Below are 21769 nucleotides of genomic sequence, written 5' to 3'. Positions count from 1 at the left end.
CCTGTTCCTCCTGCAGGTGTCCCAGGGATTTTCTCCCTTCCCCAAGGAGATTTAGAAGGCTCCTCCCTGCTGGGTCCAGGCTTCCCCTTGGAGAGTGACTGTCCCAACTCGGGAACAACACTTTTGTGTGTTTTCATAGCCATCTTGTGACTTGTTCCCACAAAGGACCTGTTGTTATTGACCTTGAGCAGAAGTCACAGGCTCTGCTCAAGGTCATTTGGTGGCCAGTGGACAAGCCACACGAGCATCTAGCCTCCTGCTTCTTTGTGTATTCTGGACACTTGAGCCCACAGCAATGACCTTGGGATCATGGTACCACTAAACAACGATGTCTGGGGCCAGGTGTGGTGGCTCATGCCTTAATCTCAGCAATATAGGGGGCTGAGACAGGAGAGCTGCAAGTTCAAGGCCAGCCTCAGCCACTTAGTGAGACTCTGTCTCAAAAAAAAAAAAAAAAAGGATAAGGATGGGTTCAATCCTGTGTGTGTGTGTGTGTGTGTGTGTGTGTGTGTGTGTGTGTGAGATTGTTTACACACACACATTATTTCTAGGACTGTTCCCTTGACCAGGCAGGAAATCCACTAAACGTGGCCCTCTCTCACATTCCCCTGATCAGCCCAACAAGATGAACACCAGAGTCTTGGTCTCCTCAGGCCGTAGTCCACCATGACATTGGCATAGAATTTGTCGTCTCTTTTTGATAAAGGGCCTCACTATGAGGCCCAGGCTGGCCTTGAAGCCCTGGGCTCAAGGGATCCTCCCAACTCAGCCTCCCAGGTAGCTGGGATTATAGGTGCCTGTCACCTTGCCTGGCTGTTAGAAAAATGTCCCCAGCTCTGCCAGGCTGTGTGCTCACCTTCCAGCAGTAGAACCAGCAAGCCTCTTGGGAGGGTCCTCCTGTGGCCAGGGGGAAGGAGGACAGTGACTCTCCTGGGGAGCAGCAGGAGGGGACAATCTTGGGACCTCAGAGCTAGTGTGGGCTCCCTGGGGTGGGTGGGTGCCCTGACTCAAAAGCTCCAGCTGCTGGGTGACGTGCTACACGTTAGGATGAGGGCACCCTGGGCTCACGGTCCCTCTGTGCCAGCTGGGGGCACTATCACAGGCGTGTGGAGGGGGGTCCCTGCAGCCTTGCTGGATCCCAGCTCAGGGCCACAGGGGCTACACGGGAGGGGGAGGTCACGGCCTGTGGACGTCACAGTCAGATTGAGGACACATTTCCAGGACCAGGAACCATTCAGGACTCTAGGGCCACTGTGCCAACCTGGGGTCAGGCCTAGACTGGGCTCATGGAGGGGCACTTCCAGGTTGGCCTCCCGCGGGGCAGGCCCAGTGCTGAGGACACAGGCTCTGTGTGCCCCTCCCACTGGTGACATCCTGACCACAAGGAGAAGAGGAGGAGTGACAGGGCCAGAAGGAAGCCTGGCCCTGCAGGCCTGGGGTGAGGGCCGTCCTGCCACCTTGGGGCCAGGCGGGTCCCACACACCACACCTTCCCCTCCCTGGCTTTCCTAGGACAGCACAAGCCCAGGGCCACCTCGGGGGCCGCGTGGCCCCTACAGGTTCCCCATTTTGTCCCCAGCCCCAAGAACAGACTAAAGAGGACAAGCGGGAAGCAGCCGCCCCAGAGAAAAGCAGAAGTGGGAGCCCTGGAGACTGGCCCTCCCCAGGGGGCTGGAGCCTGGGTCCTGTGGGGCCTGGCGCCCGGCGGTGACGTCTTTGCAGGAGAAATGAGCCCCAGGGGCCTGATGGCCTGGCCACCCTTGGCTCTGCTGCTTCTCTGGCTCCCAGGTGAGGGCCCTCTGTCCAGGGAGGGTCTGCAGAAGGGAGGGAAGGCAGGAGGGGGGCCAGGAGGCGTCCCGTGAGGAGCCCCAGCTGCACGTCTCTGTGCAGAGGCAGAATGGGGTGCGCTGTGTCCATGATGTAAGATGGACTCGCCAAACACCACACCCTGGGAGGGAAGGGGCAGGGGGCTCCCATGAGCCCACCTGACCTTGGAGGAGCCAGCGTGCTGCCCAGGGCCAAGGGTGCTGCCCAGGGGGAGCCCTGGGAGAGGTCTGGGGGAACAGGACAGGGGGAGCAGGGCGGGTGGACGGGGGTGGGGTGGAGAGGGCACAGAGCACACCTGGGGCCTGTGTTGGGGAGGCCCCCCAGGCCCACCAGTTTGGGGTACAGAGGAAGGAGGGGACCGAGGAGGAGAAGGTCTCCATCTCAGGGACAGGTGGGTTCAGCCAGGGCAGCTGGAGGCTGGGTGGGAAGAGTCCTGGTGGAGGCCCAGGGGTCAGTGGTCCCCAGGAGGACAGGTGGGGACAGGAGAGAAGGAAGGGCAGTGGGCAGGGAGCGGGAGGTCGTGGGAGGGCAGGGAGGAGACCTTCTCTGGGCAGAACTCCTGGAGGGCAGAGTCTTCTCAGGCAGGCGCAGACCTCCTCAGGCGTCCCCAGCAGCGTTCACCCTGCGGTCTTGGTGAGGCCCAGGACAGGTTTATTTTATTTCATTTACCTTACATGCAGGATATTTTAGAACTGTTGGATGCTCCTATCAGTTCTGTGCTTTTCCTAGTAGTATTTGCAGTGTAAACACAGCGACTCTGGGCAATGTGGCTTTGTGGATTCACTGGGGCTGGACGTCCGCCCGTGGCCAGCGTCTCTGTTGATTCCCAGGCTCTTCCTGGGTTTTCATGGCATCTGCATGGGCCGAGGACAGGGGGCTCCTCCTGGTACCTGCTTCTCTGTGGGCCCTTCAGCCCAGGCCTGGTGCAGGCCCAATGAGCCTCTGTGGCTGTGCTCATCTGCCTGGCCAGCCTCAGGGGACGCTGGCCAGTGGTCCCTATGAGGAGGAGGAAGCCGTCCACCCATATCTGTCCACAAAGCTTCCCTCCCTGTCTCTCCCCTCCCTCCCTCCCTCTCTCCGTCTCCCTCTGTGGGGATGTAACCCAGGGCCCTGTGCCACTAGGCAAGGGCTCTACCCTGAGCCCACTGCAGCCCCACAGAGCATTTTAGCACAGCAGCAACAGGCAAGAGAGAGCTTTCCTGGTCTGAGGAGCTGATTGCTTTCTTTGAACTTCTCAGCTGGTGACTTATGGAAAGAGATTGGCCCAGGTGGGGTGATGCACACCTGTAACCCCACCACTCGGGAGCGTAAGGCAGGGCCATCCAAGTCAAGGCCAGCCTCAGCAGCTTACTGAGTCCCTTCTCAAAATACAATTTTCAAGGGGCTGGGGATGTGACCTGATGGTCCAGGGTCCCTGGGTTCAGTTCCTAGTACCTGTCCCCCATGCCCACCCATACACAGACAGAGTTGGCCAGATTCCGTCTCAGTATTCTATGCTGAGTTCATGAAAAACCTTGCAGGGATTTCCCTGGTTCAGTATTTTCTGTAAAGTTGAGTGAACTGGAGCTGTGTGTGCCTTGAAGGGTTTTGCTTTTGGTTATGGGGCCTGGGCCCCAAGCCTCAGAGTTGCTGGGGATGACTCTATGCTGAGCCGCATCCTGGCCTGAGGTTTGAGAGAACTGAGAGAACTGTCCTCTGTGCGGCTGTGGTCATTTTCTGGGTGGGGTGGGGTGGAGTGGGGGAGGACTCCTTGGTGACTCTCATTAATGTCCGTCTGTTTTGAGAAGCCCCTCTATTTCTGGCTTAGGTTGGTCATTTGTATTTCCCTACAAAACAATTCCCTTCCTCCAGGTTACAGACTCGTAGAGACTGGGGTGATTTTCCTTTTTCTTGTGCTCTGCACTCCTCCTCCTCCTCCTCTTCCTCCTCCTCCTCCTCCTACACTGTGTCCTCCTTTTCCTCCTCCTCCACTGTGTCTTCCTCCCCCTTTCCTCCTCTTTTCCTTTTCTCCTCTTGACTTGAGGTTTCAGGAGGATTTAGTGCAATCCTGAGGGACAGGACTGGGTGTGGCAGGTGAGGGGGAGGCACAGGTCAGGGCGAGGACCAAGACCCTGATGAGGGGAGCCAGCAACCCACAGCAAGGAGAGGAGGGGACAGTGGAGGTGGGGACAGGAGAGGAGGGGACAGGGGAGGTGGGGACAGGAGGGGAGGGGACAGAGGAGGTGGGGACAGGAGAGGAGGGGACAGGGGAAGTGGGTCAGGAGAGGTGGGGACAGTGTTAGGACCGGACCAGGGACAGCATCCTGATGAAAGAGGGCTGGGTTGACATTCATTACTAACTACTCTGTATGTGCCAATTTTAGTGATTTGTGTTTTTCTGGAAAATCACACATTCATCCCGGTTACACATTTATTTATAGAGAGTTTCTTTTTGGAGAAGGGCACCAGGGATTGAACTCAGGGGCACTCTGACACTGAGTCACATCCCCAGCTCTAATTTGTATATATTTTATTTACAGACAGGGTCTCACTGAGTTGCTTAGGACCTTGCTTTTGCTGAGGCTGGCTTTGAACTTGAGATCCTCCTGCCTCAGCCTCCCAAGCCCCTGATATTAGAGGCATGCGCCATCACACACAGCCTATAAATTCTACAAAGTCTCCTTTGGGCCTTTAACTCTCTCTACCTGTGACTACTTCCTCTCTCCATTTCTCATTTGGAATGGACAGGGGTTTCCTGGTTTTGTGGGGTCACATCTGATGGAGCTCCTGTTTTCTCCGGTCGAGGGCAGTTAAGCAGCACATTTCCTGAGTGTCCCTAACATGACCTGCAGACAGTGACAGCCAGGACGGCTCTTTCCCTCCTCCCCCCTTTGTTTCCTGGGGCTGGTGGAGCCTGGGCCTGCTGCATGCTGGGCAGCCTCTCCACTGACCTGGCCCCATCCTAACATGACCTTCCATGAACCCCCAGGTGCCATGTCAGATTGGCATGGTCACCCTCCACTTTGTGGCTGGCATCTGAGGCGCAGAGAGGTCAGGCCCTGGCCCTGAGCACACAGAGGACGCAAACTAGAGCTGAGGCCCAAGCCCGGGTTCATCTGAGGCCCCTGTGGCTTCACCTCGGCAGTTGCTACTGAGCTTCTCAGAGAGTGTCCCACCTGTGACAGTGTCACAAGGCCTTCTCTGCAGGGTCCTCACCCCAAGGCTGGGAGCGGGGGTCCTACTGGCCCTGGCAGAGGGATGCAGGGGCTACTGGGCAGCTGTGGGCAGCTGTGCTCTGAGGGTGCGGCCACAGTGGTCTCCCTGTGCCAGGCCCAGCAGGCACTGAAGGGACAAGGAGGAGGTGGGGCCGTGTGCACTCAGGGGTCCCACAGTCCCAGGTGGGGGCTGTGACTCAGGGGTCCCACAGTCCCAGGTCGGGGCTGTGACTTGGGGGTCCCACAGTCCCAGGTTGGGGCTGTGACTCAGGGGTCCCACAGTGTCAGTTGGGGGCTGTGACTCAGGGGTCCCACAGTCCCAGGTCGGGGCTGTGACTCAGGGGTCCCACAGTGTCAGTTGGGGGCTGTGACTCAGGGGTCCCACAGTCCCAGTTCGGGGCTGTGACTCAGGGGTCCCACAGTCTCAGGTGGGGGCTGTGACTCAGGGGTCCCACAGTCCCAGGTCGGGGCTGTGACTCAGGGGTCCCACAGTGTCAGTTGGGGGCTGTGCACTCAGAGGTCCCACAGTCCCAGGTCAGGGCTGTGACTCAGGGGTCCCACAGTCCCAGTCGGGGCTGTGCACTCAGGGGTCCCACAGTCCCAGGTCAGGGCTGTGACTCAGGGGTCCCACAGTCCCAGGTCAGGCCTAAGGTCCTGAAGGCAAATGAAGAAAGCATCCAATCCCAGGGAGAGAGCAAGCCACCCCAGTCCCGCCATCTCCCCGCCCATCTGGGCCTGACCCCAGGGTCCCCAGAGGGAGAGGGAGGTGCACATGCAGATGCCCCTGGGCTGGAGCCTGGTGCAGGGTGGCCTGGTCCTCTGCTTGGAGGTGGGTTAGCTTCCTGGTGCTCATCTCACCCCAGCTTGTGTCGGGGCCACTGGGGAAAATGCACCTGGAAATCTTGGGGACACGAAGGAGTTTCCTTGGAAATGAGGTCCCCAGAGCCGGGCCATCTGAGGTGAGGGGGGGGAGGGTCCTGGGAGCTCTGTGCCCCTCGCTGTGTGCATCCTGTGGTCTCAGGAGTCCAGGGCTCTCATCTACATGGTCAGAGGACCCCGCTTCTGCCCTGGCTCACGTCCTGCTGGACCAGGTCCACTCTGGCTGTGTCTCCGCGTCTGAGACTCTCAGGGCTGGGGGGCTGACCCAGGAAGGGGGCTCAGGGTGTTTATGGCCCTGGGTTCTGGAAGCAGGAGGTCAGGTGGTGAGGGGGGACTGGGGTGAAGGGAGGGGCTGCTGTGTCAGCGTCCTGGGTGGAGGAGCAGAAGGGGCTGGTGGCCAGGGGTGAGTGTTGGGGAGGGGGTCTGATGGGAGGTGAGGGAGGGTCTCCTGAGGACCTGACCCAGGCCCCCCTGGCCCTGGCCCATCTGTGAGGGCCTGGCCTCCACGCTTGTGTTTTTCAGACTGTGTTCCTCTGGGTGGCCCCAGCAAGGTGACGAGCACCGTGGGAGGATCCCTGACCGTGCAGTGTCACTATGGCGAAAAATTCAAGGACAATGACAAAATGTGGTGCAAAAAATCACTTGTACATTGTAAAGATATTGTGAAGACTAGAGGCTCAGAGGGAGAGGTGCGGAGAGGCCGAGTGTCCATCAGCGACCACCCTGCAAACCTCAGCTTCACAGTGACCATGGAGCGCCTCACCCTGGAGGACGCAGGCTCCTATGAGTGCCGGGTGGACACACCATGGTACAAAGGCTTTGACCCGTCCTTCGAGGTTGAGGTGGCCGTGCAGCCAGGTGAGCCCCTCCCACCGGCGCCTGGGCTGCCTGGACCTGGACACCTGGGTAAGAATCAGAAAGCAGCAGCTGGAGCCTGGGAGGGAGTCCAAGGGGGGAGCAGCCCACAGCCCGCCCAGCCCCGAGGAGCTGCCAATTAGGGAAGGAGGCGGGAGTAGAGCCTGCAGGGCAGAGAGCCAGAGCCTGCCCTGGGCCCTGGGGACAGGGACAGGCAGAGCTCTGTGTGGACACCCAGGGCGGAGCAGAGGGGCAGAAGGCCTGGATGGTGCAGTGGGCAGAGGCAGCACAGTGACAAGTGGTCTTTGCAGTTAGATATCCCTGCAGCATGTGGCTGTGACAGGAGGGGGACAACACCCGGTGTGGGAGGTGACCCCAGGGGTCTCAGGAGGCCATGGCCCTCACAGCAGGATGGAATCAGCCCTGCTGGGGGTGGAACCTGTGTCCTGTACAGAAATGTCCCCAGGGTCCTGGGGAGACTTTGGCCCTAGGCCACAGCCCGCCCCCTTCCTCAGTGAGCATTTAGCATGAAATCAGACCCAAGGCACCCCCCAGTGGTGGGCGGGTTGCAGGACAGACCTCTGGGTGTCATTGTAGATTCGACACCAGCAACCTCAGGGACACTTACAAGTGTCACGACAGCGAAGACCTGGACAACCACAAGCAGAGCCCAAGCTGCACTGTCCACCAGCCTGGCCACAGAGAGGGCCACCCCTGGTCCCAGCAGCCAGGACCTCAACCATGGCCAGGGCCCAGGGTAAGTGTCCTGTCCCTGACTGGGGTCTTCCCCACGGGGGCTGTGTGGTCACTCGGGGGAGGGAGTCACACCCCTGCTGGCCCAGCCTGCTGACCCTTGGCCCAGGCCCAGGTTGGGAGCTGCCGTCGGTGTAACCTGGCTTGGGTCCCTGAGGCCACCACACTGGACCTGCCCCAGGCTTCAAGAGAGGCTCAGACCAAGGAGGGGCTGGCAGAGGGGAGGCAAGTGTCCACCCATGAGGGCTGGGGCTGTCCTGCCGGGTGCCCAGAGCCCCACACGCTGTCCTCCTTGGCTCCTCACATGGCCCAACCTGCTCCCATGCTCACCTCACAGACGGCAAGGAGGTGTGTCACTGTCACATGGGCACAGGTGTGGGGCTGGCTGGGCCTGCGTGACCCCAGAGTTGGGGCTCTCCCCTCTAGTTTGAGTGGGTCTCTGTCTGGGGGCCGTCAACCTCACAGGGAACCTGAGCACCTCTGTGACTCCCCAGAACAATGCAAGCAGGCACAGGCCATCTCTGGGGTCATGGGCTCCCCCTGACCTCACCTGGGGGGCAGTTGGCTCCTGGTGCTGACCACTGCAGTCCGTGCAGACCCAGGTTAAGGGCCCTGACCCCAGGACCCCACACGAGACACCAACTGCACCTTGGGGCAGCCCAGGTCCCAGCACGTCTGACAACTGGCTGCAAACGTGGGCTCCCGTGGCCCCTGGGGTCCGTGATCCACAGCCTCAGAGTCTGCACAAAACACCTAAGATCACGGCCTCATCATGAGGGATACAGATCAGGATCCCCCAAATGAGGGGACACGGTGCAGTCTGGAGGGTCCCAGAGTCCTAGGCCCTCTCAGGGTGGGGTCAGGGACCACCCTGTGTCTGTCCCCAGAGCTCCTCCCATCTCCCATGTCCAGGTGGTCCTCCAGCCCCTCCCTCCCTGGAGGCCAGGGTCCCTGCAGCCTCTGCCACAGCATGGTCTTTGCTGCTCCTGTCACCTCACCTCTTAGCAGAGTCAGGTGTGGCCACAGACAGCAGAGCTGCTTCTGTCGCCTGGGAAATTCCCAGGGTGACAACCTCCCTCCCCAGACCCAGAGGCAGAGGCAGAGCAGAGGCAGAGGCAGAGGCAGAGGCAGAGGCAGAGGCAGAGGCAGAGGCAGAGGCAGAGCAGAGGCAGAGGCAGAGGCAGAGGCAGAGGCAGAGCAGAGGCAGAGGCAGAGGCAGAGGCAGAGGCAGAGGCAGAGCAGAGGCAGAGGCAGAGGCAGAGCAGAGGCAGAGGCAGAGCAGAGGCAGAGGCAGAGGCAGAGGCAGAGGCAGAGGCAGAGGCAGAGGTAGAGGCAGAGGCAGAGCAGAGGCAGAGGCAGAGCAGAGGCAGAGCAGACGCTGAGGCTGAGGCAGAGGCAGAGGCAGAGGCAGAGGCCAGCCAGACTCCTGACCTCAAAACTCAGGCCTCCACATGCCGCTTCCAGAAGTGTATCCTGCAGAGGCCCAGGGGCAAGGAGCTCAGCTGTGTCACCAGGGTCTGAAGCTTGTGCAGTGTGTGTGTGTGTGTGTGTGTGTGTGTGTGTGTATGTGAGTGTGTGTGTGTGTGTCTTGGGGATAAGAAGATGCTAGGCAGAGTGTTTGCCTAGCATGCAGGGAGGCCCTGGGTTCCATCCCCGGGGCCCACTTGCATGTGTGTGCACACACTTGCACGTGAAGATTATGAGTGCAAGGTATGGAAGAAAGGCCCGAGCACATAAGGGCTTGAAGCTTGTATCTGAGTAAATCTGGAGGTGAATCTGCTGCTCTGTATCCAGGTGTGGGATGGCAGAGCTACTGGGTGACTTATTACAGCCATGTTAGTGGTCACACAGGAAAATGGGGGGATGCCATGAAGAGGGGACGGCTAAAGGACGCGTGGCCTACCATGCGATGGAATATTATGCAGCTGTACGAAAGAGTGAAGGGTTGGGATTTCTTTACGCACTGACTGGGAAGGTTGCTAAGAGGCATTGTTACATAAAACCAGAATGGTGTTCATACTTTGCCTGCTTTTTGTGAAAAAGGAAGGGACACACACACACACACACACACACACACACACAAACACACACCTTTGTTTTTTTTTTCCACAATAACTTTATTTTATTTTTTCATTTACTTATTTATTTATTATTAATGTGGTGCTGAGGATGGAACCCAGGGCCTCCTGTGTGCCAGGCCAGGGCTCTACACTGAGCTACGAACCTGGCATCCAGCTTTGCTTCTTTTTGATGTTGGGGGTGGCACCAGACATGGTGTGTGGCTGGAAGTGTCCCCCACTGTGCCCTGTCCCCTGTCTCCCCAGCCCTGCGCATTCTTGCAGGCTTGTCTGTGAACAGAGAGTCTCTGGGTCTCTGGGATAGTTCTTAGGCACACCGTGTACACAAGTGCCAGGACTGGGGGACATGGGGGGTGTAGATAGGGACATTTGCTACCTTTTCTTTTTCCTTATTTACTTTTGGTAGTGGGAATTGAACCCAGAGGCACTTTTCTTCTGTGATACATCCCCAGCCTTTTAAAATTTTGAGACGCGGTCTTTCGAAGTTGCTGAGGCTGGCCTCACACTTGGGAGCCTCCTGATGCAGCCTCCTGACTTGCTGGAATGACAGGTGTGCCCCTCTGGGTCTCACTGTGGTCTCCTTTTTTTTTCCTCTGGTACCAGGGATTGAACTCAGAACTCAGGGGCGCTCGACCCTATTTTGTATTTCATTTAGAGACAGGGTCCCCCTGAGTAGCTCAGCACCTCACCTTTCTAAGGCTGGTTTGAACTAGGGATCCTCCTGCCTCAGCCTCCCGACTTGCCTGGCTTCTCTACCTTCTTTTAAAAACTTGACTTGGGTGGGTGCAGTGGCCCCCGCCTGTAATCCCAGAGACTCAGGAGGCTGAGGCAGGAGGACACAGTTCAAAGCCAGCCTCAGCAACTGTGAGGCACTGAGCAGCTCAGGGAGACCTTGTGTCTAAATAACCGCCAGGGAATGTGGCTCCGTGGTGCAGTGCCCCGAGGTCATTCCCTGCACAGTGACAGAGCTCCTGCCCCGCGCAGCCCCCCCACGAGGCCCTCACCCGCCCTCCGCAGGCTCCCTGTGCTGCTCCTCCTGCTGTCCCTCCTGCTGCTCCTCCTGGTGGGCTCCTCGCTGCTGGTCTGGAGGAGGCTGCAGAAACGGGCCAAAGGTGAGTGACCCCTGCTCCTCGGTGGCCCCAGGGGGAGGCCGACAGCCTCACCTGCAGCACTGCCCTGGCTCCTCAGAATGGAGGTCAGCTGCACCCGGGGCCAGGCCCAGAGGACGTGCCCCTGGGAGTGGGGCTGCAGGCTGTGGGAGGGGGGCCTTCCTGTGCCGGGGCCTGGGGTGTCCCCTGGGACCCTGCTTCCCTGTTTAAACCCTCTGTGTGACTCGTCCCCAATCCAGCCCCGGGACAGTCAGGGCCTCCACATTCAGCCCTGCCCCCTGCCCCCCGCCACTCCTCACCTCCAAGGTCCCTCTTGTAACCAGCCTCGTCCCTCCTCCTGGGGTGGCTCAAGGCTCACTGAGGGCCTCGCCCGCCGCCACAGGCTCCTTCCTCCTGGACTCCAAAGACTGACCTTAGATGCCCTCTGCCCGGCCCTTTCCTCGCCTCCTAAGAGGCCCTGGGCCCCTCCTGGGCATCCCCTGCACCTGGGCTAGAAGTGGACTGACGTCCCCCTGCCCCTGCCTGCGTCCCCCCAGCCAGGACGCACTCCCAGGCCAGGGGGCATGACTCCCAGGGCACACTGCTGGATTCGTGTGTCGATATCTGCAGTCACGACGGGGACCCCAGGACCCTCCCGCCATCCTGGTCTCGTCCTCCTCTGAGCTCCGACTGACGGGGGACGTGTGGGGACCCTGAGTCTGGCACTCAGGACGTGGGTGTCAATAAACACCAGGGAGCAGGTGAAATAGTCAGGGAGCAGAAGAACCCACAGGTGGCCTTCTTGTTCCTGGCCAGGGTCACCGGCCACCTCGGGGAGCCAGCGCGAGCCCCAGGTCCTTCCTGTGCCCAGTTGGTGCGTCTGTGGGGGGATCCTGAAGGCCGTCCCAAGCCCTGGGGACTGCAGTGAGGTGGGGAGGCAGAGTGGGTCACTTTGTTCCTAGCTGCAGGGCAGCAGGTGGCTGCTGTGGGGTCAAGGGGACACTGCCTCAGTCCACCTCGGGCTCTCCCGGGGGCCCAGCCGTGGGAAGAGGTCAGCCTCAGCACCTGGGCAGAGCATGGAGGGAGAATCACTTCCTCTTTCCCTCTGCTTCACTGGGCGGTTTTCTGGTCCCTCCCAGGCTGTACCCCAGGAGGTCACTGCTGCCACATGGGGGTTCCCATCCGGTGGCTCAGTCCCAGGGCCCCAGCAGGCTCCCTGGTGCCCTTTCACCTAGAAAGGCTCCGGCTCCTCCAGCAGCTTCCTCCTCTTTTAAAAGAGGGTCACACAATGACTGTGGGAGGTGGACAATGAACAGAAGCACAAAGAAGTGGGTGAATTCCCTGCAGAAAACCCTCCGCCCAGAGAAGTCCAGCCACTACACTCAGGGCGGGTCCCCTGCAGATGCAGAGATGGTTTCTTAGAGAATTCTGATTCCTAGCAAGAATCCCCCCAAGACCTAGGATTTTCTGCACCTAACAGACTGTGCCGCTTCCCACTGTTAAACATTCTGGAAGCGGCGGCTGCACTGTTCCCGGGGAATGGGTGTCTTTTATTTGTTGACCGCATCCTCAGGAGCAGGGGAAAGGCTCTGTTCAGCCCCGGCTCTCCTCCCTCCCTGGCTTTGCCAGTGCCCAGCCCCCCTCCTGGCGCTGCCTGGGCCTAGTCCCTCTGGCCCCTCTGCCACCCGCACCGCATACCTCCGCGTCACCCACCCCAGCTCCTCGCCAGCTTCCTCTTGTCACCCACTCATTCACACGGAGCCATCCCGAGCACCTGCAGTGTGCCAGGCCTGTGCGGGCCCTGGGGACATCCTTGTGACCAGTGCAGTCCCTGGACAGCGGGCTCCTGCACACCTTCCTCCCTGGCATTGAGCTGAATCTTCCCCTCCCCCTTCTCTTCCTCCTTCCCCAGAGCTCCTGTCCCAGGTGTGGCGTGGAGCCCGCCCACGGTATTCAGAACAGACTGTGTTCATGTCCCCAAGTGCCCAGTTGCTGCTCTCAGTTCCGCTGAGGACCTGGCGCATGCTAGTGTCTTGTGGACTTGTGTCTCCCAAGGTCTGGCTGCTGCCCTGTGACCTGGTGTTCCCTGCCGCGTCTCTGCAGCTTGCAGGCAGTGGCTCTGGTGGCCTGGCTGTGGACTAGACCCCTGTGTCACCTACTGCTGGCCAGCCCCCAGGCTGGGATTGAGAAGTCAGGGTCTATGTGGCTGCACTCAAAGCCAGGACTCTACAGCAACGTGGCAGGAGCCAGAGCCAGGGTGGGACCGGCCTCAGCTGCCCCCACAGGCTGCCAGGCCTCCCCAGCGGCAGGGAGGACCCAGGCCTGGGGTTGGAGCCTCGCCCCAGTGACCTCTTGGGGTCTGGTGTAGTCTGGGCAGGTCCCTGGTGCACAGCCTGCCCCTCCTGCCTGTCTACCCCGTGACGCCTGGTGAACAGCTGTTGGGAACTGCCCTGTGCCTCTCCTCCAGCCAGGCCGTGTCCGCTGCCCACTTGGTGCTGGTCACTCCTCCTCCCTGCGTGCCCGGGCACCCGCTTATTCCTCCAGCCACGCTGTTCCCGCCAGCTCCAGGTCTGAGGGGAGAGGAGCCCAGGGCTTCTCCAGGGCCCCCAGCCTGGCTCACATGGGTCCCCCCTGCTCTCTCCCTGTCTCAGCTGGTGAGCGCTCAGAACTGTCCCAGAACCTCAGGCAGGTAAGGAAGGCCACCCAGGAGGTGCATCCAGGTGGCCAGGCAGGGGCAGCGTGGGGGACGTTGGGGCTGCAGCTGGACGGTGCCTGGGCCACAGATGGATGGGTCCAGAGAGGGAAGAGTGACTCCTGAGATCTGGTCATCGGTGTCTCCCTGGTTTGGGCCTGTCCCCCGAGTGGAAGGGGGAGGAACGTTCACCAGGGGGCGCTCACTGCCCCGAGGGGAGGGTGCAGGAGGGAGCAGACCCAGGGAAGTTTGGGGCCCCCACCCGGAACTTGGGCAGAAAAGGCATCTGCAGCAAAGCAGGGACAGAGCCCTGGTGGGGAGGCCCTGGACACCTCCTCCTGGCCCCCGCAGGCTGCCGGGCAGAGTGAGCCCTACTACACGAATCTGACGCTGCAGACGTGGTCCCTGCAGGAAGAGCCGGTGCCCCCGAGGCAGGTGCAGGTGGAGTACAGCATGTTGGTAAGCCAGGTCCTGGCCCCTGGCAGGGGACCTTGGGCTGCCCCACGTGGGGTGGGCGTGGGCAGAGAGGGAAGGAGGCTGGGGAGGGGCAGGTGCAGAATTTGCCCTTAGAAGAGGCTGGTGTGGGGTGTGGAAGGGCCATGATGATGGCCAATGACGGTGGCCAGTGACAATGGCTGCGACAGTCAATAAGGTGCAGCATTTATTAAGCTCCTACTGCATACCACCAGCCAGTGACAAAGCTCATGACCTTTCTCTGGGTTGGTCCTGGTCATCTCTTGGATCCACTTTGTCCAGGACCTGAACAACCCTTAGGCACTGTCACCAATGGAGTGGGATAAACGGAATGGGTGGCCTCCCCAGGGTGTGACCCACCCGCTGGTGGGGGACTTCAGGCAGAGACTGGGGGGAGATCTGAGCATCAGCCAGGGGCTGCCTGGGAGACCCCGGAGCCCAGCCCAGGCCTCAGTGGGTGGCACCGTGGCTGGTCTGCTCTGGGAAAGGGGCCCAGCTCTGTGCCCAGCCTGGGATCTGTCACCTGCAGGGGAATGGGGCTGCTCTGCTGTCCCCTCCTGCCCCCAGTCGTGCCCGCCCTGCCCTTTGTCAGCTGTCATGGGGGCGTGGCTGGGGCCTCTGAGCAGCTGGCAGGACCTAGTTACCTGCCTCAGGCCTGTCTCCTCCTCACCTGACATTCGCATGCCCCCGCGGCCACATGCTGGGTCTGAGAGTAGCCGCAGCCTCGCTTGTCCCACGAGGTGACTAATGGTCTCAGCTGGCCGGGGACACAGCCTCACTCCTGCCAGCTGCGTGGGGACAAGAAGCTCAGGGTAGATCTGGGCAGCCTGCCAGGCTCCACCAGGGGCCAGGGTTCTGCATGTGGGATTCCTGAGTCCTCAGAAAGGGACCATCCCTGCACCGTGGCCAGGATGTCCCATCAAAGGGAGCCAGGGCCATCTCAGGGGAGCCCACCAAGTGTGCAACCCTCTCAGGGCCTCAGGGTCTTTTTATTTTTATTTTTTATTTTTTTTTAGTTGTTGATGAACCTTTATTTAGTTTACTTATTTCTAGGCAGTGCTGAGACTTGAACCCAGTGCCTCACACATGCCAGGCGAGCGCTCTGCCACTCAGCCACCTCCCGGCCCTCAGTGTCATTTTTGTAGAATGAATGGACGCACAGGGTCAGCACTGAGGGTCCCCGACTCTGGGGTCCAGGGACTTGGTGCTCTGCATGAGCAGGTGGGGTGGAGGGGTGGGTGGGCAGGGTCCCACCATCAGCTCTGTAGGGAAAAGGAGGCCAGGACAGCGGGAGGCCTCCCCAGGGGACCTCCCGAGGCCCTCAGGTGTCCCCCGGCCTCCTGAGCTGGGCTCTCTCTGCAGGCCTTTCCCCGGGAGGAGCCTCACTACAGCTCCGTGGTGTTCGACTCTCCGAGGCCGGACTCCAGCGCCAGCGGGCCTCCCTCCCAGAGGCCCCCCGAGGAGGTCCCAGAGTACAGCGTGATCAGGAAGCCCAGGGCTAAGGAGGGCTAAGGACACCCCATGCCCGCAGCCCGCTGCCCTCCATGGGGACCACCAGGCAGCGAGCTTCCTGTGGCTTGTCCTCCCCACGCCATCAGCCCAGCTGGCTCCAGGGAGGACAAACAGGAAGGGGGTCCTGCAGGGGCCAGAGGGAAGCCCCCATCTCTGTCCTCTCTTCCTCTGCTCCATTCCCCTGTGGGTGGAGGATGCAGCTCCTGGTCCCCTGTGGCTTCAGGAAGTGACGCGGCTCACATAGATGGCGCCTGCCACCCGCCTTGTAAACCAGGGCTCCACAGCCAGGTCAGGACGGCGGGCAGGAGGTGGAATGGCCAGAGGAGCCAGGAGAAGGCGGGCAGTGCTGGGGCCTGCGCAGGGGCCAGAGAGGCCACGGAACCTCCCCTCCCTTCCCATCCCTCACCTAAGGAACAGCCGGAGGAGAAGAGCTGAAGACGGCAGGTTCCCTGGACTCTACTGTCAACACAAGGCACAGAAATAAAGTCCCCCCCAGAAAGGGGGACAAGAAAAAAAGTCACTTAAATGAATCCAGGCCCCTGCCTGCAATGCCATCTCAAGGGTGTTCCTGGCTTTGAGCCCAGGCTGGCACCGAGGAGCTCTGAGGACGGAGGGCTTGGGACACCCTGCGAGGCGGCCACTGCTGGGACCACAGCAGGGTCTTCTTGCTGGGGAGATTCATAGGGAAGGTAACTGGGCGGGGCGCAGCCTGCGGGCCCACCTTGCCCCCGTCTGTGTGACTCCTCGGTGACTTTCCTGCAGCTCCTTCCTGTGGTTCATCTTCTGCCTCCAGCAAGTGACAGTGGAGAGCAAGGGGTGTCCTGCCTCACCCGGGCGAGGAGCTGACATGACCGCCAGATGGCACCTTGGCCAGCTGTCTTCCGGGTGCGCCTTCTGCTTCCCGAGGACTCTTCAATGGCTGGGGCCCCCGGGCTGCTCCCATGGCGTCAGCTTTAGATTTTGAGTGGCTCCTGTGAGTGCGCCTGAGCCATTCCAGACACTGTCCCTTCTTAGACTAAGGCTCTGAGCTGCAGAAGGGGACACACACACACACACACACACACACACACACACACAGGCAGTGCACATGCAGCCGTAGCCAGTCCTGCTCGGCTGGGGAAGGGGCTGGGTCAACATGGGGCCCGTGGTGTCACTCACAGAGCCCTGGGACGCCCACGCCCTGTCCCGGGCTCAGCCTGAGCCAGCAGGTGTGGGGCGCACAGCCGTGGGCGCTGGCTCTGCAGACAGGACCCGTTCCCCTGAGGAGAGGTGGGGAAGCCATGGCCAAATTAACAGGGGACTAGGCCCCAAAAAGGGCAGGTACAAGTTCAGAGCCCCTGGGTGACCACACGTGGGCTGTAAAGTGGGAGTGGGAGGAGGGAGGCCCTGCTCCCTGGGGGGCACTCATCTCTGGGGAAATCCCTGGCCCCCACCCTACAGCCAAGCACAGCCCCCAAAGCCACGGTCCCCTTGTCCCCTCCTCTATTTCCTCATCCACCTCACCCGTCTCCACGGCCTGGACAGACTGAGGGCAGCTGCCACGCTTTCATCCCAGAGCATTTGTGGACAGTGTGCTCTATGCCGACCGGTAGGCGGGGCCTTGGGGACATGGGGACATGTGTGACACAGCCCCCGCCCCAGGTGAAGTCTCAGGCTTGGAAGGATGAGGACCTGACCTTCTTCACTCACCTCCTGCTTGGAGCTGGACAGGGGAGGGTGGCCTCTGCAGGCAGCTGTCCCCACTCCCAGGGACGGGAAGGGACGATGCCAGCTGAGCATCATCAGGCCCAGGGAAAGGCGAGCGGGCATTGAAACTTAAGCCACAGAGGCCAGGGGTGACGTATGGAGGCCCGTATGCGGAGCTCCAGGACGCTTGGGAGTAAGTGACAAGGTAAACTGCTCGTCCCTGAGGATGGGTGACCATTTCAAGAATCAGTGTGTTCTTGTTTCGTTTTGTTTCGTTTTTCTTTCATTTTTAAGCTGCCTGTCCCTAGAAATAAATAGGACGAGAGAAAAGCTGATCGTCCTGAGGAACAGATAGGGAGAGAGAACGGATAGACATTTCAAGAAATTAGAAAAATTGATGCAATGTGTTTTTGTTCCGTTTTTGTTTCATTTTGTTTTGGTTTTGTTTTGTGTTATCTTAGTGGGTTGTATTATTTTTGTTACAGAAATATGGGATCGGAAGTTAGTAAGAACCAAACGGAGAGGATGTTAAGTAAATTGCAAAAGGAAGGAGGCACCCCAGTAAAACCAAGAACAGTTAGGGCATACGTTGATACAATACAAAAAATTAGCCCATGGTTCTTTAAGGAGGGGTTGTTAAATATATCACAATGGTACCAACCTAAGCCAGGAGGCTGACAGTTTGAGGTCAGACCATCCAATGATGGGTAAGGTCCATATGTAGTATTGGACAACCAAAACATTCACGGTCCCTAAATCACATACTTGTTGTTTAATTAAACAAAGGGGGGAGATGTTGGGGACCACAAATCAAGTCAAGATGGCACCTGGCAGTTTGTCAGGAGGAGTGGTTTGTGAGGCAATGCCACTGAGCCATTAAGATGGTGGGGATTCCTTATTGGCTGATTGCTGTATCTGGATGATGCTAATTGAGTCAAGCTGTGTGTAATCAGTTGGGTATATATACCTCTGCTGTCCCACAAAAAAGCGGCTCCCGCTACCTTGGGTGCCCACTACCTTGAGTTCCCACTGAGTTTCCCTGCAATAAACTAGTTCCAGCTTCAACCTTTAAGTTGCTTGTCACCTCCCGGTTATTTTTCCCAGCCGGTCTGTGGCAGTGAAGGCTGCAGGAGGCCAAAGTACCCTCTCCTCTGTCCTCTGGGCTGGAGCCAAGCAGCCAAAGGACCACGTGGAACAGCTGTTTGTTCAGCTTCCCCAGGAGAAGCACCTGCCCCACTTGGGTCAGGAAATCTGTGCCCAGTTGTGAATTCTGGTGGTGCCGTCTCTACGAATTACTGCTTGTCCTTGGGTGCTGTGTGTGTGTGTGTGTGTGTGTGTGTGTGGCCACAGGAAGTCTTGGGGAGAAAGAGGAGTGTGAAAGCTTGCCAAATGCCAATGTCTCTGCTTGGCACAGAATCACGAGCCACCACACAGCTTTGTAGGTTCAAACAGCAATTCTTTATTCCCGATCTCAAAGGGCCTCCACACCGGTTCAGGGGCAATGCCCAATCTCCTACACAATTCAAGTCCTAAATACTTTCTCTCCAGGAGAACTCAGCTGGGAACTCAGGCAGCAGGCACGCCCTACTGCCAGAAGGAATAATCTTCAACCTCCAACTTCCCTAAAACTCCTATTGTCACGCCCTAAACCCAAGGACAGGAATACTTCCTGCAAGATACACCCTAATCCTGGATCCACCCTGGTGATTGAGCAGGGTCACCTTTCTCAAACACACAAGCAAGGTCGCAGCAAATTTCCAAGGCAAGTCCATTTAATATGGGGTATGCTGGCAAGGATTTCGATGTGTCATTCCTACTTGGTAATGGCCCTCAGCAAAAGCTGTTAGCTGCAGGGTAACCCCCGCACCCAACCCCCCTCCGTCTGGTCCTTACCACCTGTTTGCATCAAGTCTGGACACTCAACCACACTCCAGGCTGAACATCGACCCCCACCCTCTGGTGCGACGGAAACCCACACTGACTGCCCCCTGCCCCCTCTGCTGAAGGCAGAAGGTGACACTACGGCATGACCCAATCACTGAACCCAACATGGCAGCTTGCAGACCCAGAGGCCCCATTAGACTTGGGCTATAAAATCTCCCTCCTGCCGGCCCCTCTCTCTTACTCTCTCTTCTCTTGCTTTCACTCTCCCTCTCTCCTCTCCTCTTCTCTCTCTCACTTTGCTCTCCCTCCCCTCTCTCTCTGCTCTCCCCCCCTTTCTTCTCTCTTTCCCCGCTCTTTCTCTCTCTCTCTCTTCTCCTCTTTTGCACTGCTGCAATAAAGATCTCTTGGTCGCTCTGAGTGTTGTGGTCACTTTCCTTTCAAAAGCTGTCAGAATCAAAATGAAGTCACTTAAGTCAGACCCTATAACAAGGGAGTCCAGAGGCCATTGTCCCAGTCTGTTGTCTGTTGCTATGATAAAATACCCGAGACTGAGAGATTACAGAAAAAAGGTTTATCTGGCTCAAGATTCTGAAAGCTGGAAAATTCAGAGCTGAGCAGCTGCATTTGGTGACGGCCTTATAGGTAGGGGCTCTCTGCAGAGTCTGGAGGTCACATGGCCATGGCATCACATAGGGAGAGGACTGCCATCTTAGGCAGTGAGGAACAATAGGTTTGGCTGGGCTTTCCCAGAGATAAGTCTTTTTTTTTTTTTTTTTTTTGAGCCACATTCTTTTATTTGTACCAGGGATTGAACCCAGGAGTGCTTAGTCACCAGCTGCATCCTCAGCCCTTTTTATGTTTTATTTAGAGACAGGGTCTTGCTAAGTTGCTTAGGGCCTCACTAAATTGCTGAGGCTGACCTTGAACTTGTGATCCTCCTGCCTCAGCCTCCTGAGCTGCTGACATTATAGGCATGCACCACTGTTCTGGGCAAGAGACCCATTCTCTCTCTCTCTCTCTCTCTACTGGGGATTGAACTCAGCGGCACTTGACCACTGAGCCCCATCCCCAGCCCTATTCTGCATTTTATTTAGACACAGGGTCTCACTGAGTTGCTCAGTGTCTCGCCATTGCTGAGGCTGGCTTTGAACTTGCAATCCTCCTGCCTCAGCCACCAAACCCAGCTGAGACCCATTCTTGAGGCAGCCTATTTAGCCCATGGATCACCTCTTCTAAGTCCCACCTGGTCTGCACAACGGGGTAAATTCCGACAGCAGTCTGGTGGGGTCGTTCACCCCAGGCCTCTCTGAAGGGGTCCCCACATACATTTGCCTGGTAAAGAGAGAGATCAGAAGAGACTCTGCCAAACCACAACTTGCACAAAAGCCACGACAGCCTTGCACAGGGAACCACAACCTGCCCAAGGCCACCCCCGCAGGGGCAGATGACGTCTGCCCAGGACCTGCCGGTCACCCCACGCCACGGGCCGCCGTGTTTGCACTGGCCCCTCCAGCTCAGGAGGATGGTCCTGCACTGTCACCTCCATCATTTTACCTTTGAAGGTCCTTGCCTTCCTCTGCCCTCTGGTGCTCCTGGGCCCCACGCTTCCCGTGGCACATGCGTCCCCACTGCTGTCCCCTATCAGTCCCCGAAACTCTTCTTTACAAAGCCTTTCTCTTCTGCTCATTTGAGATTGTCAGAAGGATGTGGTTTTTTTGGGGGGGAGGGGGTGCCAGGGATTGAACTCGGGGCACTCCACCTCTGAGCCACATCCCCAGCCCTATTCTGCATTTTTTTTTTAGAGAGAGAGAGTGAGAGAGGAGAGAGAGAATTTTAATATTTATTTTTTAGTTCTCGGCGGACACAACATCTTTGTTGGTATGTGGTGCTGAGGATCGAACCCGGGCCGCACGCATGCCAGGCGAGCGTGCTACCGCTTGAGCTACATCCCCAGCCCTATTCTGCATTTTATTTAGACACAGGGTCTCTCTGAGTTGCTTAGTGCCTCGCCATTGCTGAGGCTGGCTTTGAACTCACCATCCTCCTGCCTCAGCCTCCTGAGCCTCTGGGATCCCAGGCATGGCCACGGCGCCCAGCAGGAGGGATGTCTCACACCACACTAGCAGGGACCCCAGGAGGATGGGATTTGGAGTGTCCTGTCCCACCTGGGCACCCTGGGTGCTATTGCAGTTGACAGCACAAGGAGCCCCGGGGATGCCCCTGCCGTACTCCCTGGAACCTGTGGGCACATTTTATAAGGCAAAAAGGACTTCGCGCCTGTGACGGCAACTGGATCTCGAGAGGTGGGTTTTCCTGGGTTTTCTCCCTTCCAACACGAGTGTGGCGAGGACATGCAGGCCACAGCAGCTACCGTCCCTCGTCACTTAACACGGCGGACACGTCCTGAGGCCACCACATCCGCCTGAACAGTCATGGACGCTCACACAGACCGAACCGGCACAGCGGCTGCACTGTGTGACCAGATATGGTGTCCCAGATACGGTGTCGCCTGCTGCTCCTGTGGCTCACAGTTCTATGGAGCCGTGTGAGGCTGCTGCCCGCATGGAGTGGCGTATTCGCCCACAGCCAACGCTAGGGTTCTTTATAAGTAGGAGGTGACAAGATGCAGAGCACACGCTGCAGCAGCCCACGCCACGTGTCACCACCCTCAAGCCCCCGGGCTGTGCGTGGCCACCTGCCATAGCTACTGCCATACAGCAGGCTCGGTAGCGCCAGCGTCACCACGAACACCAGTCCAGTGCTGTGCTACCACCTCTGACACCTGCGCTGTCTCTAGGGGCTGGGGACTTTCCGGCTCCTTCGTAGTCTTTTAGGAGCACTGTGGGAC

At 58.7% G+C, this 21769-nt stretch overlaps 1 protein-coding gene across 3 annotated transcripts; it reads left to right on the top strand.

Annotated features, from left to right (window-relative positions):
* Positions 1-1379: 1379 nt before the first annotated feature.
* LOC144375981 (CMRF35-like molecule 8) lies at positions 1380-18109 on the top strand. Of its 3 annotated transcripts, none has more exons than XM_078041744.1 (7): positions 1380-1787; positions 6422-6805; positions 7352-7511; positions 10570-10697; positions 13325-13362; positions 13717-13824; positions 15202-18109. In XM_078041744.1, exons 1-7 carry the CDS (start codon positions 1727-1729, stop codon positions 15349-15351), a joined length of 1029 nt encoding a protein of 342 aa, XP_077897870.1. In that variant the 5' UTR covers positions 1380-1726; the 3' UTR covers positions 15352-18109. The 3 variants fall into 3 exon arrangements, with proteins under 3 accessions (XP_077897870.1, XP_077897872.1, XP_077897871.1); XM_078041746.1 differs by having other exon boundaries at positions 1381-1787; positions 6422-6757; XM_078041745.1 differs by having other exon boundaries at positions 1381-1787; positions 10603-10697.
* Positions 18110-21769: the final 3660 nt, after the last annotated feature.

The sequence above is a fragment of the Ictidomys tridecemlineatus genome, chromosome 3 (genome assembly GCF_052094955.1).
Source record: "Ictidomys tridecemlineatus isolate mIctTri1 chromosome 3, mIctTri1.hap1, whole genome shotgun sequence".
Lineage (NCBI taxonomy): Eukaryota > Metazoa > Chordata > Mammalia > Rodentia > Sciuridae > Ictidomys > Ictidomys tridecemlineatus.
The sequence above is the reverse complement of the archived record's forward strand: the minus strand, read 5'-3'. Positions and strand labels throughout refer to the sequence as shown.

Excerpts from the sequence above, each read along its gene's own strand:
- LOC144375981 (XM_078041744.1), top strand. The coding sequence starts at position 1,727 with ATGAGCCCCAGGGGCCTGATGGCCTGGCCACCCTTGGCTCTGCTGCTT. Across the intron at positions 13,363-13,716 it reads TGTCCCAGAACCTCAGGCAG|GCTGCCGGGCAGAGTGAGCC; the intron begins GTAAGGAAGGCC and ends TGGCCCCCGCAG. Across the intron at positions 13,825-15,201 it reads AGGTGGAGTACAGCATGTTG|GCCTTTCCCCGGGAGGAGCC; the intron begins GTAAGCCAGGTC and ends CTCTCTCTGCAG.